This window comes from Octodon degus, unplaced genomic scaffold (assembly GCF_000260255.1).
Source record: "Octodon degus isolate 3935 unplaced genomic scaffold, OctDeg1.0 scaffold00011, whole genome shotgun sequence".
Classification (NCBI taxonomy): Eukaryota; Metazoa; Chordata; class Mammalia; order Rodentia; family Octodontidae; genus Octodon; species Octodon degus.
This window is the reverse complement of record NW_004524587.1, coordinates 15207778-15222447: the sequence shown is the minus strand read 5'-3', so window position 1 is coordinate 15222447 and position 14670 is coordinate 15207778. Positions and strand designations below refer to the sequence as shown.

Here is a 14670-nt window from a genome sequence, read left to right as displayed (position 1 = left end):
AGCAGATTGAAGGCCAGATTTCCATCAGCTTTTGTGCATCACTATCATGCATACACATGACAGTTCAGAAACTGTCCAAGGTTAAAACTTGGGTCACTGGAAATTGCAACTTAGTATGTTTAAGTATAGAATACTTGAAAACAAATAGACCATTGTTTTATTTCTCAGCTTTTGATTAGAAGAACTTTTAAGCCATTTATAGTTAAGGTCCTCCTTGACCTAATATCCAGGTTTCAGCAATAAGGTAAGATACAAGAAAATACAGAGTAATGGTAGCAAACCTGTGAAAGAGAAATGCCTAAACTGCAACCCGAATAAGAAAAGGGCAGCAGTCCCAAATGGAGTCTCCTGAGTAACTCTCCAAGATATTCAGCTGTCTAGGATTGGCCCCCAACCCCAAACTGTGATCAAACAGGCCCTATGCTTAGGGATATATGGGACCTCCATGGATGCTACTTGAATGTCACATAGATTGGACACTTAAAAAGTACATAGTCTTCTATAGGATAGAGATGATACTGCACAATGGCCAGAGTTCCCTTCTTACGCCTTTTAAAAAATCCTAGACAAAGAGTTCTCATAGATGTACTGCTCAGAATCTCCTCCACGCTTGCAGGAACTTCCTTACCTTTGTATCTTTTAAATAAATTTGCTTAAGCTTTACTTCCTCTGTTCACAGTCTGTTTGTCACCATGGGACAAGATTCCAGCATTCTGGTAATAGCTACTAAATGGTACAACTGGAATTCAAATTTTCAAGCTGCGTGTGGTGGTTAGGAGCTGAGGCAAGAGGATCACTATCAGTTCAAGGCCAACCTGAAATGCATAGGGAGATTTGTCTCAAACCCGCTACAAAACAATTCTTTTTAAAATAAGTTTTATTAGGGGCTGGGGAGATGGCTCAGTGGAATTTGTGCTTCTCTGGTGAGCATAAGGGCCTGAGTTCAATCCCTGGTTCCGCCAAAAAAATAAAAATAAAATAAGTTTTATTGTGCTGACCTGAGGCTGTCCCTGTATGCCTGGCCTAGATTGCTGCCATGGCTGTCTTCTTGAATCTGTAGTTGATTACCTGTTGCAATTAATACTGAACAACCCCGCCCTTGGTTTTGAGGAAATGACTGCTGTAGTATGGTCTTTACTTGACCCGCTTCCCTGAGTTACCTATTACTGCTGCACATAGTGAGCTCTGGATTATGCCTTCCTAGTATGACCATTCCAAAGCTGTCATTCTCTCCTTTGAAAAAAACTTGGGGGACTAGGGAGATTGCTTAGTAGAATAAGCGCTTGCCTGGCAAGCCAAGGGCCTGAGTTCAATCCCCGGTTCCAGGAAAAAAAAAAAAACTTGGGCAGATCCTACTTAAATTAGGAAGGATAAAGTTTGTTGGTGACATTCTTCACAGACATGTACCTCCCTATTACTCAGTTTTGGTTTATCTAAACTAAAAAATCCTTTTTTACTTTTGTTAAACGTCTGTGGCTCTATTTTGTTTCTCCCATAATCCCACTGAAAACATCTACCCATTCTTTTCTAGGCATATTTTTTCATTAAAATTTTTTATTAGTATGTATCTGTGACACATAGTTACTACATTTAGTTTGTGGGATCACTATATATACAATTTGCAAACCAGGGATTGAACTCAGACCCTTGTGCTTGCCAGGGAAGCGCTTATTCCACTGAGCCATCTCCCCGGCCTTCCTTGCTTCTTTTTTTTTTTCAATTCTTTATTTATTTATTTATTTATTTATTTTGTGTCTGTGTGTGGCCAGCTCAGCCCACCAGGGGGCGGGGCTGGCTGGCATGTGGTGCTGGGGGATTGAACCGTGGTCCCTGTGCTTTGCGCTTAGCTTAGCTTGTTCTAAGTAGGTGCTTTAGACCACTGAGCCATCTCACCAGCCCCTCCTCCTTGCTTCTTAATGTGGCTTTTTTTTCTCTCTTTAAATTGTTTATGCTTTGGGTCTCTTATATAAGAGGAACTACACACTATCTAACCTTTTAGAATTTTTGTTTGGATTGGTTTTTGTTTTTGTTTTTTGGCAGAACCAGGGATTGAATTCAGATCCTGGCATTTGCCAGTCAAGTGCTTATCCTACTGAGCCATCTCCCCGGCCCCTGGATTGTTTTTTTATTGTTGAGACAGACTCTCATGTAGTTCAGCCCAGTCCTGAACTCACTATATACCTCAACATGATCTCAATCTGACAGCAATTCTACCTCAGTCTCCTGAGTTCTGAGATTATAGCCATGTGCCAACATGCCCATCTTACCTAACCTTTTATGATTGAATACTTTTACTATTCATCTTCCTACAAATAACTCAAATTTATACTCCATAATGGCTGAAGAGTAATCCATTATATTGTGTATAAATACTACATACATTTTCTTTATCCATCTATCTGTTAATGGGCATCCAGGATAGAGCTGTTATGAGTTGTGCTGCTATGAACAGGTATGTATGATGACTTTACATCTTTTGGAAAGATACCTAGGAATTTCTGGGGTTTTTTCTTTGAGAGATCTCCCATATTGATTTCCAAAGTATTTGTACTATACATTCACCAACAGCATAGAGTTCTTTTTCCTCACAGCCCAACCAGCACTTGTTTTTTGAGTCCTTGATTATGACCATTTTTGCTAATATAAGGTACAATATTGTTTTGATTTGTATGTCTCTGACCAAAGATGAATGTTTTTTCATGCATTCATTTATTGACCATTTGAATTTTTTCTTTTGAGATGTATTTTTTCTTCCATTTTTTGACTAAATCTTTTAGGGGAACTTTTTTTTTTTTTTTTTTTTTTTTTTTTGTGGAACTGGGGATTGAACTCAGGCCCCTGTGCTTGCCAGGCAAGCACTTATTCCACTAAGCCATCTCCCCAGCCCCAGGGGAACTTTTTAAAAAAAAATTTTATCTATTCTAAATGTTGGTTCTCAGAGGAGTACCTGGTAAAAAAATTTTTTTCATTTTGTCTCTTGGCTCCATTGGTTGATTCCTTTGTTATCCAAAAGGTTTTTGGAAAGGATTTTTTTTTTTAAAGCTGGCTCAGCCTGCCTTAAGGATAGGTCTGGTAAGGCATGTGGACTTGGGGATTGAACCGTGGTATCCTGGGCCTGACTGTGTTTGCATTTGTCCAGAATGTTTTAATGTGACATAAAACTAATTTATGGAATCTTGATATTTCCTGTCCAATATGGATTATTTGCAAGAACCTCCCCCCCCACTTTTTTTTACCCCTACCCCCACCTATCTGATGAAATTCTTTCAAACCACTGATCCATTTTTTTTTTCACTGATCTATTTTGATTTGATTTTAGTACAGAGTGGGATATATGGATCAAGATTCTTTTTTCTGTATGCAGGTAACAAGTTTTTCAAGCACCATTTCTTTAAAAAGAGAATTTTTCTAGCATACATTTTTGGCCCTTTTGTCTAAAATAGAGTTACTGGGCCAGCCAAATAGCTCTGTAGATTAAAGCACCTGCTTAGGCAGACGCTGGGGCAGGGAGTTGTATCCCTGGGCCTGCCTTGCTGGCCCTGCCCCCAGGGGTGTTGAGATGCAATTGAGACTGGGAGTGGTGATGCACATCTGTAATCCCAGCACTTCAGAGGCTATAAACAGGAGGATCACTATGAGTCTGATCTACACAGTGAGATCCTGTAGACCCTGTCCTAAAATACAAAAAATAAATAATAAAATAGAATAACTAAACACTAAAGGTGTTTGGGATTGTTTGTACATTCTCCATTCTGTTCAACAGGTTTGCTTCCAGTAGCTAGACACGTCTTCAATGCTTGCCCCAGTGGCTGAGGCAGGAGGATCACAATTTCAAAATTGGCCTGGACAACATAATGAGATCCCATATAAAAATTTTAATTTTCTCCCCCTTCAGAAGAGACTAGGAGTAAGAAATGCTTGCTCTGGTAGGGTTAAGTGTTCCCCTGTAATCCCAGCACCCTGGGGGACTCAGAAGGATCACAAGTTTGACCCCAACCTGATAATTTACTTAGTAAGACACTGTCTCAAGATTTTAAAAGGGGAAAGGCCCCAGGACTAGGGACGCAGTGCAGTGTGAAGGCTCTGGATTTAATCTCTTGTGCCACAAAACCTGACTCGCCTCTCCATCCTCCACTTCCCATATTAGTTTCATTATAAAGTTTATCTTTGTTGCTGTTTTGGTTTCACTTTGCAGTCCAGACTGGCACTGAACTTGAGATCCTCCTACCTCAGCCTCCCTAATAGCTGAGATTGCAGGTTTGTGCTTCCACACCTGGTTCCATATTAGGTATTATTGATAATTTTTTATCTTTCCGGAAATGTAATGTGGCCAATCTCTTACTGTTTTACAGCAGGAAAAAAAAAAAATTCCATGTACACTTCTACACCTCTTTTTTTCCCTTGGAACTTTTACACATCTTATTACACACATCAAGGTTTGCTTAGCCACTTCTCTACTAAGCATTCAGTGACGTAGTGCTGTTATTCTGCCATATGATGCTGCAATGGACATCTTATTTTTTTTTTCTTTGACATCCTATTGTTTTAAGGCCAGTAGCAGTGACTTCCAGTTTTGATGGATCCTCCGGTGTTATATTCCTGTCAAGATTAAAAATTTAGCATGTCACTTGCTGCTAAAAATGTTACTTAAGGGACTACTGGAATGAAAAGAACTTGAGCTGTACTGCTTAAGACCAAGGAACCTCAGGCAAGATTTCTTTTCTCTGGGACTCATTCATTCACCTGTAAAATGGGGTGCAATCTTAGTTTGCTGAGTGGTTATGAAAATCCACAGATGGTATGATGGAAGGCTTGGCATCGGAAGAGATCTCAGCTGCCTTTTAGTTTCAGATTGTCCTAGGGTGCTCCAGCTAAAAAACTCTAACTGAACACGCTAGAGGAGCCCTTCTCCTGCTAGTAGATGAGTAAACTGAGGCACAGAGAGGACCACAAGGCAGTTGAACTGGCTCAAGAGTCCGACCTGCTGGGACAGCCTCTGGATTCGCGAGCCTTCGCACCTGCACCTCTGAATGCGGTCTGAATGGAGGCCTTTCCTGGAGTCCCCCCTTTGCCCAGTCCCCATCAACCCTTTCCCACTCTTCCCTCGTGAGCCAGGTGGGTTGGGGAGGGAGTACATTCCTGGGCACCTGACAGCAGCCGGGTGGGGCCACTGCCGGCCGTGGAGCTCTGGGACTCGGCGTCCTTCCTCCCTATGGGCCTCAGTGTGTCTGTTTGAGCCCGATGAGTGTGTATGTGGGCGGTAGATGGGTAGATGGGTGTTGTGTAGCCGTCTAGTGCGTGCGTTGCGTGGTGTAACCTTCCTTGTATAGACGTGTGAAACGTGTAAGGAATAGTATGCAGATGTGGGGGCTCACGTCGTCAGGGATCCTCTTAGTGCAGCCGACCGTCGAGATAGTACTGTCCAAACTTAACCCTTAGACCCGCAGCTTCCTGACCTGGACTTTGCGCGTGCGCGACTCCGCTTATGGCCCCGCCCCTGACGCTGGAACCACGCCTACGCCACACTTTACGGCCTGGCACGCCACTTTTGCGGCAGCTGCCCTCGCTGCTTCTGTTGCTGCCGCTTCTGCCGCTGGTGAGGTAAAGTGAGGTGTGTAGTGTGGCAGGTACTGCCACCGCCGCCCGGGGACGGTGATGGGGTGAATAGCACAGCTATCACCATTTGGCGAGTGCGGCTAGTAGCCACTGTGTTGTCTCCTCAGGTCTGGTCCCATTTGCCCTACGACAGGGAGGCCACCCGGGCCCGGCCAGCCGAGTCAATGCTGGACCTGGAGGTGGTACCTGAACGCTCTCTGGGGAACGAGCAATGGGAATTCACGCTGGGTGAGTATGGGGTCGCTCGTTAGGCCCCATGCACTGATGTTTACTTTTTGTCTTTTTTTGTTTGTTTTGTTTTGAGTCAGAGTCTCGTGTTACACGCCAGGCTGGCCTCGAACTTGCCATGTAGCTTAGGCTGGCCTTGATCTCTTGATCCTCCTGCCTCAGCCTCCCGAGTGGTGGGATGACGGGAGTGCGCCACCGCGCCCGGCTCTCGCCTTTACTTCTCTTCTCTAGGCCGCCCGCCTGTGGGCTCTTCCTCTGTCTAGTTCACCTACGCCCTGTTTGTCCCTCAGGCAATTTAGTCTCCAGGCATTGGATTCCTGCTTCAACTGGCCAGATGTGCCTGTCAGTCACATTGTGGGACAAAGACACCCTTGCCTCAGGCTTTAGCAGGGTGGCTCCTGGGACAGAGACTATAGTAGTAATGATTCTAAGAGCTTGCACACCGCTGACACTTCATGGCTGACCTGGCTCTTTTGGGCATACTTAGCTAACCCTCGCTGGTGTCTGCGAATCTATTCCTATTCTCACTGTACAGCATAATAGAAGTGGTTGACATCTAGAGTGGTCTCTTATCTGTTTTTCTGTGCTTTTTGTTCATGTAGCTTCCTTTTTGGGAAGACCTAAACTCAGATCTGTATTGTGACGGTAGGCATCTGACCAAGGGAAACTGATTTATGCCTGGTGGTGGTGGTGGTGGTGGTGGTGGTGTTTGAGGCAGGGTCTTATTATGTAGTTCAGGCTAGTTTTAAACTCATGGCAGCCCTCCTGCTTCAGCCTCCCAAAGGCAGGGATTACAGGTGAGCACCACTACACCTGGCTGACTTTGTGCCTGTTAGAGCAACTTCCTTGGGACTTGCCTCCTTTTTTTGAAATATAGTCTTATTGTATGATGGTGTAATAGTAAATCCAGCTCTGTGTTTTGAGAAGTAAGAATTAGGGAAAATAATCTACTGTTTGTAATCACAGTTTAGTTAGCCCAGTTTTCTCTCACCGCCCTCTTTATCCCCAACATCACTATTTTTATTAACAGGATGTTTGCATTCAGTAACCTCAGTGTGTTTACTTTGATGTTCCAGCACTAAAAGAAGAGGGTGGAAGCAGGTGTTGTTATCACTTGTTTGCCAAATGAACTTTTGTCACTCTGGTGTGGGCTGTAAAACTTAGTCAACTGCTTCCCTGGATCATGGTTTATCCTTGAGTGTGGGAGACTTGTCTGTGGATACAGTGTATTGGAGAGATCTGGTAAGACCCAGCTGATGGTCAATGTATTGGTGCAATTTACAAGCTGTAGGAGTCAGTTTTATTGAGGCGTCTTTGCAGTTTCTCTCAAAACTTAGACCAGTCTTCTGGAGTTCCCCACAGTTTTAGCTGATAGGAAATGTCCTAAATTCTTGTCAAGCACCAAGACCTTGATTGAGAAGCTAGTAGTGACATGCTAATGTTGTTTGATTTCTAGTTAACTGCTTTCCTCCCCTCCCTACACAGCTTGTGCCCACACCAGGGCCTTCTAAGTCTGGATAAATAAAAACCACAGCTATACCTTCTAACTGCGCTAATGATGGGAACAACGTTATGAAACTCTGTGTGTGGTACAAACATTCAGAGTTGTTTGGTTAAAGTAGTGACTAGGGTTGAGATCAGGATTTTCAGAAAACCAAGTGGAAAAACAAGGCCTCCTCTGGTAACTGTTTCAACAACCTAATCCCAAATCCTAACTGTCAGTTTCTAAGAATTACAGATTAGATAATTATTTAAGACTATATTAATAGCAACCAAAGAATGCCTGTAATCCCAGCACTCAGGAGGCCAAGACAAGAGGATCACTGTGAGTTCGAGGCCAGCCTGAACTTCATAGGGAAACCCTGTCTCAAACCACCACCCTCCAAAAAGCAACCAAAATTAGGACATTCCTGTATGGTTCCAGAAATTATACAAAATTTCACCTCTCTAGAGGAGACTCAAAGAGAGAGCCTAACCTAAACTTTCATAATTCTTTGTGGATCTTAAAATTTGCATTTTTATGGGGCCAGGGAGATGGCTTAGTGGAATAAGTGCTTCCCTGGCAAGCGCAAGGGCCTGAGTTCAATCCCTGGTTCTGCCAAAAAAAAAAAAAAAAAAAAAAAAATTGCATTTTTAAATACTGCAAGTCATTTTTTTTTCTGCTCCCTAAATTCCATCACCCTCAATACAGCCAAATGTTGTTAGGATTATTAGGTAGGGATAGGTCTAAAAAATGAATGTGCTAATAGAATTATATTCCAAGGCTAGAGAACCAGTCATTGTTTACATTTTATCACCAGAACATGGTAAAGTATTTTCTTAGCTTTCCTCTCTCTCTCTCTCTCTCTCTCTCTCTCTCTCTCTCTCTCTCTCTCTCTTTCCAGTATTGGGGATAGAACTTGCAACCTTGCACTTGCCAGGCAGGCACTTAAGCCACTGAGCTATATCCCTGGCTCTGTAAGGTATATTTTTAATTTTCCAGGTAAAAAATAGGCTCAGAGAAGAGACAGAGGTGATAAACAAGTACTGTAATTGAACAAGGTTTCCTGCTGCCACTTCTGAGCTCTAACAAGGATGAACGCAGTTTCTGTCACCAGATTTCCTAATGGAATCTACAAATGTAGATGTGTCTGGCTCTTGTAGTCCTTCTTCTGGTACCACAGTAGGGAGAGGCATCCAAGGCCTTGACTGCCTTCCCGCCTTTTATATAATGTTGGGGAGATTATACAGGGACAGGAAAGCAGACCAAAGGAATCTGAATACCATGATGGTTAGACCATGGCAGGATAGAGGCCATGCAAGTTTGATATTTATTTTTATTTATTACATTTATTTATTGTGTGTGTGTGTGTGTGTGGCCAGCTCAGCCCACCTGGGGGCGGAGCTAGCTGGCATGTGGTGCTGGAGGATCGAACCGCGGTCCCTGTGCTTTGCCAAGCTTGTTTCAAGTAGGTGCTTTAGACCACTGAGCCATCTCTCCAGCCCATAAAGAATTTTTTTTTTTTGTGTGTGTGTTTTGCTCCTTGAATGTCTTCAGGGCACTTTTGCATGGCTGGAGTGTTGTGGGGATCGAACTACAGCAAACTGAGGCTGCCAGCATTGTGGAAGCAGCCGGCCATGCAAGTTTGAAAGAATGTTTTCAATGAGACTTGTAGAATGTATTGTTTGCATTTCTCAATTTTTTTAAATTAGTCTTTAAAACGTCTAAAGAAGATAGAGTTGAAAAGCCACTGGATAAAATCTCAGCTTTCTCTGAGATTACCTTGCTTAGCAGACGGAAGGATCACATTGCAAAGGTAGCTTGTGGGATCTGCTCATGAACGTTGGAAATTGAATAATGATCTTATGCCCTAAAGACCTTAACTAGTGGTAAGGAAGGACAGGAATAGTTCATTTTATTATAATATTGTATAAGAAGTAAAGGGCGCTTCAGCTGGCTTCAAACTCAACATTGGCTTCTCAAATGAGAATGGGATTAGATTATACCTAAGTAGATATGCCACAAGTTTTATTTTATATTGTTGGATGATGTTGTTGCATGTTTTGTGGTTTTGGTACCAGAAATCAAGCTCAGAACCTCACAATTGCCCGGCACACACTGTGCCACTTAGCTATGTCCTCAGGTTTTTGTTGTTTTTGTTTTGTTTGAGTCAGAATATCTCTCTGTAGTTTGATTTGACCTGAGATTCGCTGTGATCCTCCTACCTCAGTCTCCCAGCTTCAGAATTTTTTTTTTCCCCAAGATTTGTCCACCAGAGTGGTCCTGGCTGGGGCCTATCCTCAGGCTATTCTTGGCACCACCACTCCCAGGGGAGCCTTTATTTATACATTGTCCAGAACACACCTCTCTGTATGATTCTGTTCCTTAAAATACAATAGAAGCCAGGCCTGGCTGCGTATGTATGTGATCCCAAGATACTCAGGAGGCTAAGGCAGGAAGATCACAGCTTTGCACCCAGCATAGGCAACTTGAGACCTTGTCTCAAAATTTAAAAAGGGATAGGGCTGTGGCTGTACAGGAGACTACAGCCAAAAAAGAGACAGAGTGAGGCCAAGCACTGTAGGACATACTTGTAATCCCATCTATTTGGGACAGTGAGGCAGGAGGATCAAGAATTTGAGATGGGGCTAATCCCCTTTATAAAAATGTGCCCCCTCCAGCTACTCAGCCTGGACTCCTTCCCTATTTTTCTCTTTTAAAAAAAAAAAAATATTTACGACAGGGTCTACAGGATCTTACTACATAGATCTAACTTGTAGAGAGTAGTGATTCTCCTCTTTTCAGTCTCCCAAGCCCTGGGATTACAGGATTGCATTACCACTCCCAGTCTCAATCCCTGTCTCAGGGTGCCACCACACCCAGTCTCAGTGCTGTCTCAGGGTGCCCAGGGGTTAGGCCAGCACAGTATGCTGAGGATCAAACCCCTGCAGCTGTGCTCTGCCTAAGCAAGCGCTTTAATCTGCTGAGCTAGCTGGCTGGCCCCTCCATTCCTATTTTTCTTACTCCTCTCTATATCTTTTTTGTTTGTTTTGTCTGACTTTGTTTTTTTGAGACAGGGCCTTGGTATATAATTAACTCACTATGTAGCCCAGGTTGGCCTCTACACAAAGTAATCTTCCTGACTCAGCTTCCCAAGTGCTTAGATCACAGCCATGTGTCACCATGCCCAACAACTCTCCTAAGGGTCACCTTCATCTTTGTCAACTTCTCAAGCTAACACTAAAGTGTCTTAACCATATTTTAACTTTTTTTTTTTTTTTTTTTTTTTTTAAGAACTGGGGATTGAACTCAGGCCCTTGCACTTGACAGGAAAGTGCTTATTCCACTGAGCCATCTCCCCGGCCCCCATATTTTTAACTTTTAAATTAAAACTTTTTCTTGTAAAGTTGAAGTTTTTTTTAAAAAGAGAAAACTAGTTTTTGCAGTTTAGTCAGACGTCTCAAAATTTTAAAAGGGTGAGGGATACTAGGTTGCGGGGTACTGCCTTTAGTGGGTTTAATCCATAAAATAAGGCTAAGGATATAGCTCAATGCCATAACACCCTTGGATTCTGTTCCCAGTACCATAAACAACAAAAGAGGTAGAACTTCTTTGTAAGTCCCTGGAATGTTTGAGATGTTATTGAGATTTGGATTACTTAAACTGGGAACATTCATAAATCTGTTCATAATGGGTCATGAGATTTGTGGATTTTAAGTTAAGGATCCACTGAAATATTTGGTAAAATAAGTTGATTCTGGCAGGTTTTGAACTTTTTTTTTTTCTTTTGTGGTACTGGGAATTGTTCCTAGGGCCTTTGCACTGAATTCCATCTCTAGGTCTGCTTCATTTTTCAGATATAAGGTCTTGCTAACCTGCCCAAGTTGGACTTGAACTAACAACCCTCCTGCCTCAGCTTCCCAGAGTATTGGGATTGCCATCATGTGGCAGCACACCTGCTAATTTTGAACTTTTTAATTTGGCCTTTATACATAACATGATTTGATAGACCTGTTTTTTAATTAATTTATTTATTTAGTACATGGCCAGCCCAATAGACCTGTTTTTAGAGCTCCTGAGACAAAGTCAAAGAAGAGAAGGGACCTTCCCAAGGTTATAAATCATCCATGGCAGAATACTGATTAGAATTGGCAGTCTGAAGGGCTGTCTGCAGAGACAGTGCTTTTCTTGCCCTGTTTTTTGGTACATGCTGATTTTGCCTTCTCTTAGTTCTTCATTTGTTTGGAATCAGTGTGGAAGATGTTACTATTTCTAGGAAGCTGTTTTCTAAATTCACTGCCTCCAGGCTAGCCAGATAGGTCAGCGGACTAAAGTACCTATTTAGATAGACACAGGGATCAGTTCAGTCCCCAGCACCACATGCCGTGGTGGCACGCCCCTGTAATCCAGAGCTTGGGAGGCTGAAAACAGGAGGATCACTATGAGTCCGATCTGTGTAAGTGAGACTCTGTACTTAAAAAAAAAAATCACTTTCTCCCCTTGGGCAACCTTATTCCCTTAGAGTTTATTCTGTCTCTCACTGTTCACTGAACTTTTATTTACTCATATATGTTGACGTTATTAGCCTCGCTCAGTCTGAAGACTTTCAGGCCACTGCTTGGTGTCAGTACCTGGATAGCCCAAATAACCACACAGGTGTCCTCGCTTTATTTCAGGAATGCCCCTGGCCCAGGCAGTGGCTATTCTTCAGAAGCACTGTCGAATCATCAAAAATGTCCAGGTTCTCTACAGTGAGCAGGTGAGTGGTGGCCAGTTTATTTGCTGAAATAGCATCCATGCCTAGTGAGTTACCTCTGAAGGTGACCAGGGAGAGGCCAACAGACAGGGATTGCTATGTTCCAGTTAGAGCATTTTCAGCACAGATCAATTACCATGAATATTATCTCTGGATTCTGAAACTTTTGTTCTTGAATTAACTGGTGCTGCCAGCTTAAGAAAGAACAGTGAGAACTAAACATGTTTTTTATCTGTGCTTGACCCACCCAGTGGTCTGAAGGTAGGGACTTTGCTGGATGTATAGATGTGTAGGAGTGTTTCTGTAATCCCAGCACTGTGAAAGACTGAGGCAAGGAGGTTGCAAGTTCATCCAGCCTGAATAACTTAACAAGATCCTATCTTCTTTGCAAAGGCCTTGGGTTCAATCCCTAGTATAGGAAACAAACAAAAGAGATCTTCACAGTGAGAAGCCACCTGAGGAACTGTCTTGTTTTCAACAGTGTTTGCCTTCAAAGTCCCTTTGTGGTGATAGTGGTGGTATTGTTATTTTTCTCTCTGCTGTCAGATCGTCTTTAACACAATTTAACTTTCAGCTTTTTATTTAATTTTGGTACTGGGAATTGAATTCAGAACCTCACACTTGCCAGGCAGGTGGTGCACTGCTGAGTTGTATGCCTGGCCTGACTTTCAAATCAAACTTGAGGGAATTACTTTCATGATAGCAGCTGTGGGAGATGGGCTTGCTTCTTGAGCTTATGTCTGTGTATATGTTAAGTTGAATTAGATTCAGACATTCTTAAGATTTGTTGCTTTTGAAAATAGGCATCAGGCTTTCTTTTATCAATTTGTAAAAATGAAAGTTATGTCTTACATCACTGCCTTTCTTATCTGCCCTTGCAGTGTTTTCAGGAGTGTTAACATTAAGCTCATTCTCCCCAGTATCTTCTGTGGATCTGTGTAACTAGCTGGACAGCATGGGTTTTCGAGTCTAGATCTCAGTTCACATCTCTGTTCTTTCTAATTCTTGGTTGTGTAACTTGTAGCAAATTAATAACCAGTCTTGATTTTTTTTCCTGTAAAATTAGTATATTAGTAATAGAAAATCTTTTGACAAGGGTCAAAAAGATTCTCTGAGGTCTAATGTATTCCTTTATTGTGGGTCTTATTCTCTTCTGAGTGCTTTTGTCCCTTTCTTTGCTTCCCACCAAGTACAGAAAACATTTTCCCCATATAAGTGTTATAATATCTTACTGTATGTACACGTTATCCTTTAGATATTAAATGTGCACATCAAGTAGAACCCATTTCATCCCCCCCCCCCCCCCCCGGTATTTTAGGGAAGGGTCTACAGGGTGTAGACTGATCTCACCACTAGATCGGACTCATAGTGATCCACCTGTTTTTGGTTTTGGGTGTTTTTGTTTTTGTTTGTTTGGGTTTGTTTGTTTGTTTGTTTGAGGTTTTTTGGTTTTGGGGGGGTTTTTTGGTATTACAGGGTGTTCAGGGTCTCAATACTTGATCGAACTCATAGTGATCTGCCTGTTTACAGCCTCCCAAGAACTGGGATTACAGGTGCATGCCACCATGCCCAGTCTCAGTTGCCTCTCAGTGCATTCCAGGGGCAGGGCCAGCATGGCAGGCCCTGGGATCCAGCCCCAGTCCCTGTGCCTCCTTATAGGTGCTTTAATCCACTGAGCTGTTTGGCCGGCCCTTATTGTTTTGTTTTGATTTGAGATAAAGTTTTGCTTTATAGTTGGAGGTGGCCTTGAACTTTCTAGATAGTCATGCTGGCTTCCAACACAAAATCCTCCTACTCTGCCACCAGGGCTGAGATTATAGGCCTGTGCCATCATGCCCAGCTAGATCCCATTTTTGTTACAGAAGAAAAGACAGTAACAACTAGTAGCAGATAGCTTTATTAAACTGTCTCATATGGAAGTCAGCTAAATTACTCAAGGAATTCGATCTCCGTAACATGTATTCTTTCTGTGTATGCTTAAACATCACATAGTTGGTCTGTATTTTGGTTCCACGGATATAAAATATGAATTTGTTTTTTATTTAGTACAGGGTCTCACTACACAGATTGGACTTACAGTGATCCTCCTATTTTCAGCCTCCCAAGCTCTGGGATTACAGGCCACCACTCCCATTCACCCGCTCAGTGGGCCCTGGGCGTGGGCCAGCACAGCACACTAGGGATCAAACCCTGGTCCCTGTGCCTGCCTAAGCAGGAGCTTTAGTCCACTGAGCTATCTGGCCCTCCTCTAAAATATGAATTTGTATCACATTGATTTCATACATAGATTGTAAAAGTGATTGGCTTACTTTCAAAAAGTACTTAGTTATGTCCTAAATTATAACAATGCCAAAGAAAAACATCAGATCTAGTGAAAGTGTCAGTGTAGATTCTCCCAGCATTCCTCCTTCAAAAAAGAGTCCTAAAAGAAAAATGTTGCTTCTCCTTTTTTACTTCCTTGGAATGGCCTTCTCCAAAGTGGAACTTTGGGTCTGGTGAGATGGCTCAGTGGTCTAAAGCACCTACTTAGAACAAGCTTAGCAAAGCACAGGGACCGCTGTTCAATCCCCCAGCACCACATGCCAGCCAG

At 42.7% G+C, this 14670-nt stretch overlaps 1 protein-coding gene across 2 annotated transcripts in view; it reads left to right on the top strand.

Annotated features, from left to right (window-relative positions):
* The first annotated feature begins 5558 nt into the window (after window positions 1–5558).
* The window catches only part of CUNH16orf70 (chromosome unknown C16orf70 homolog), a 27437-nt gene continuing 18325 nt past the window's right edge, over window positions 5559–14670 (top strand). Inside the window, exons 1-3 of one of the 2 annotated variants that reach the window (XM_004625890.2) lie at window positions 5559–5611; window positions 5724–5844; window positions 12001–12083. In XM_004625890.2, the coding sequence (XP_004625947.1) occupies window positions 5781–5844; window positions 12001–12083 (147 nt within the window). In that variant the 5' untranslated portion in view covers window positions 5559–5611; window positions 5724–5780. The remainder of the gene's footprint in view (window positions 5612–5723; window positions 5845–12000; window positions 12084–14670) is intronic. The other variant, XM_023709371.1, reaches the window with a different exon arrangement.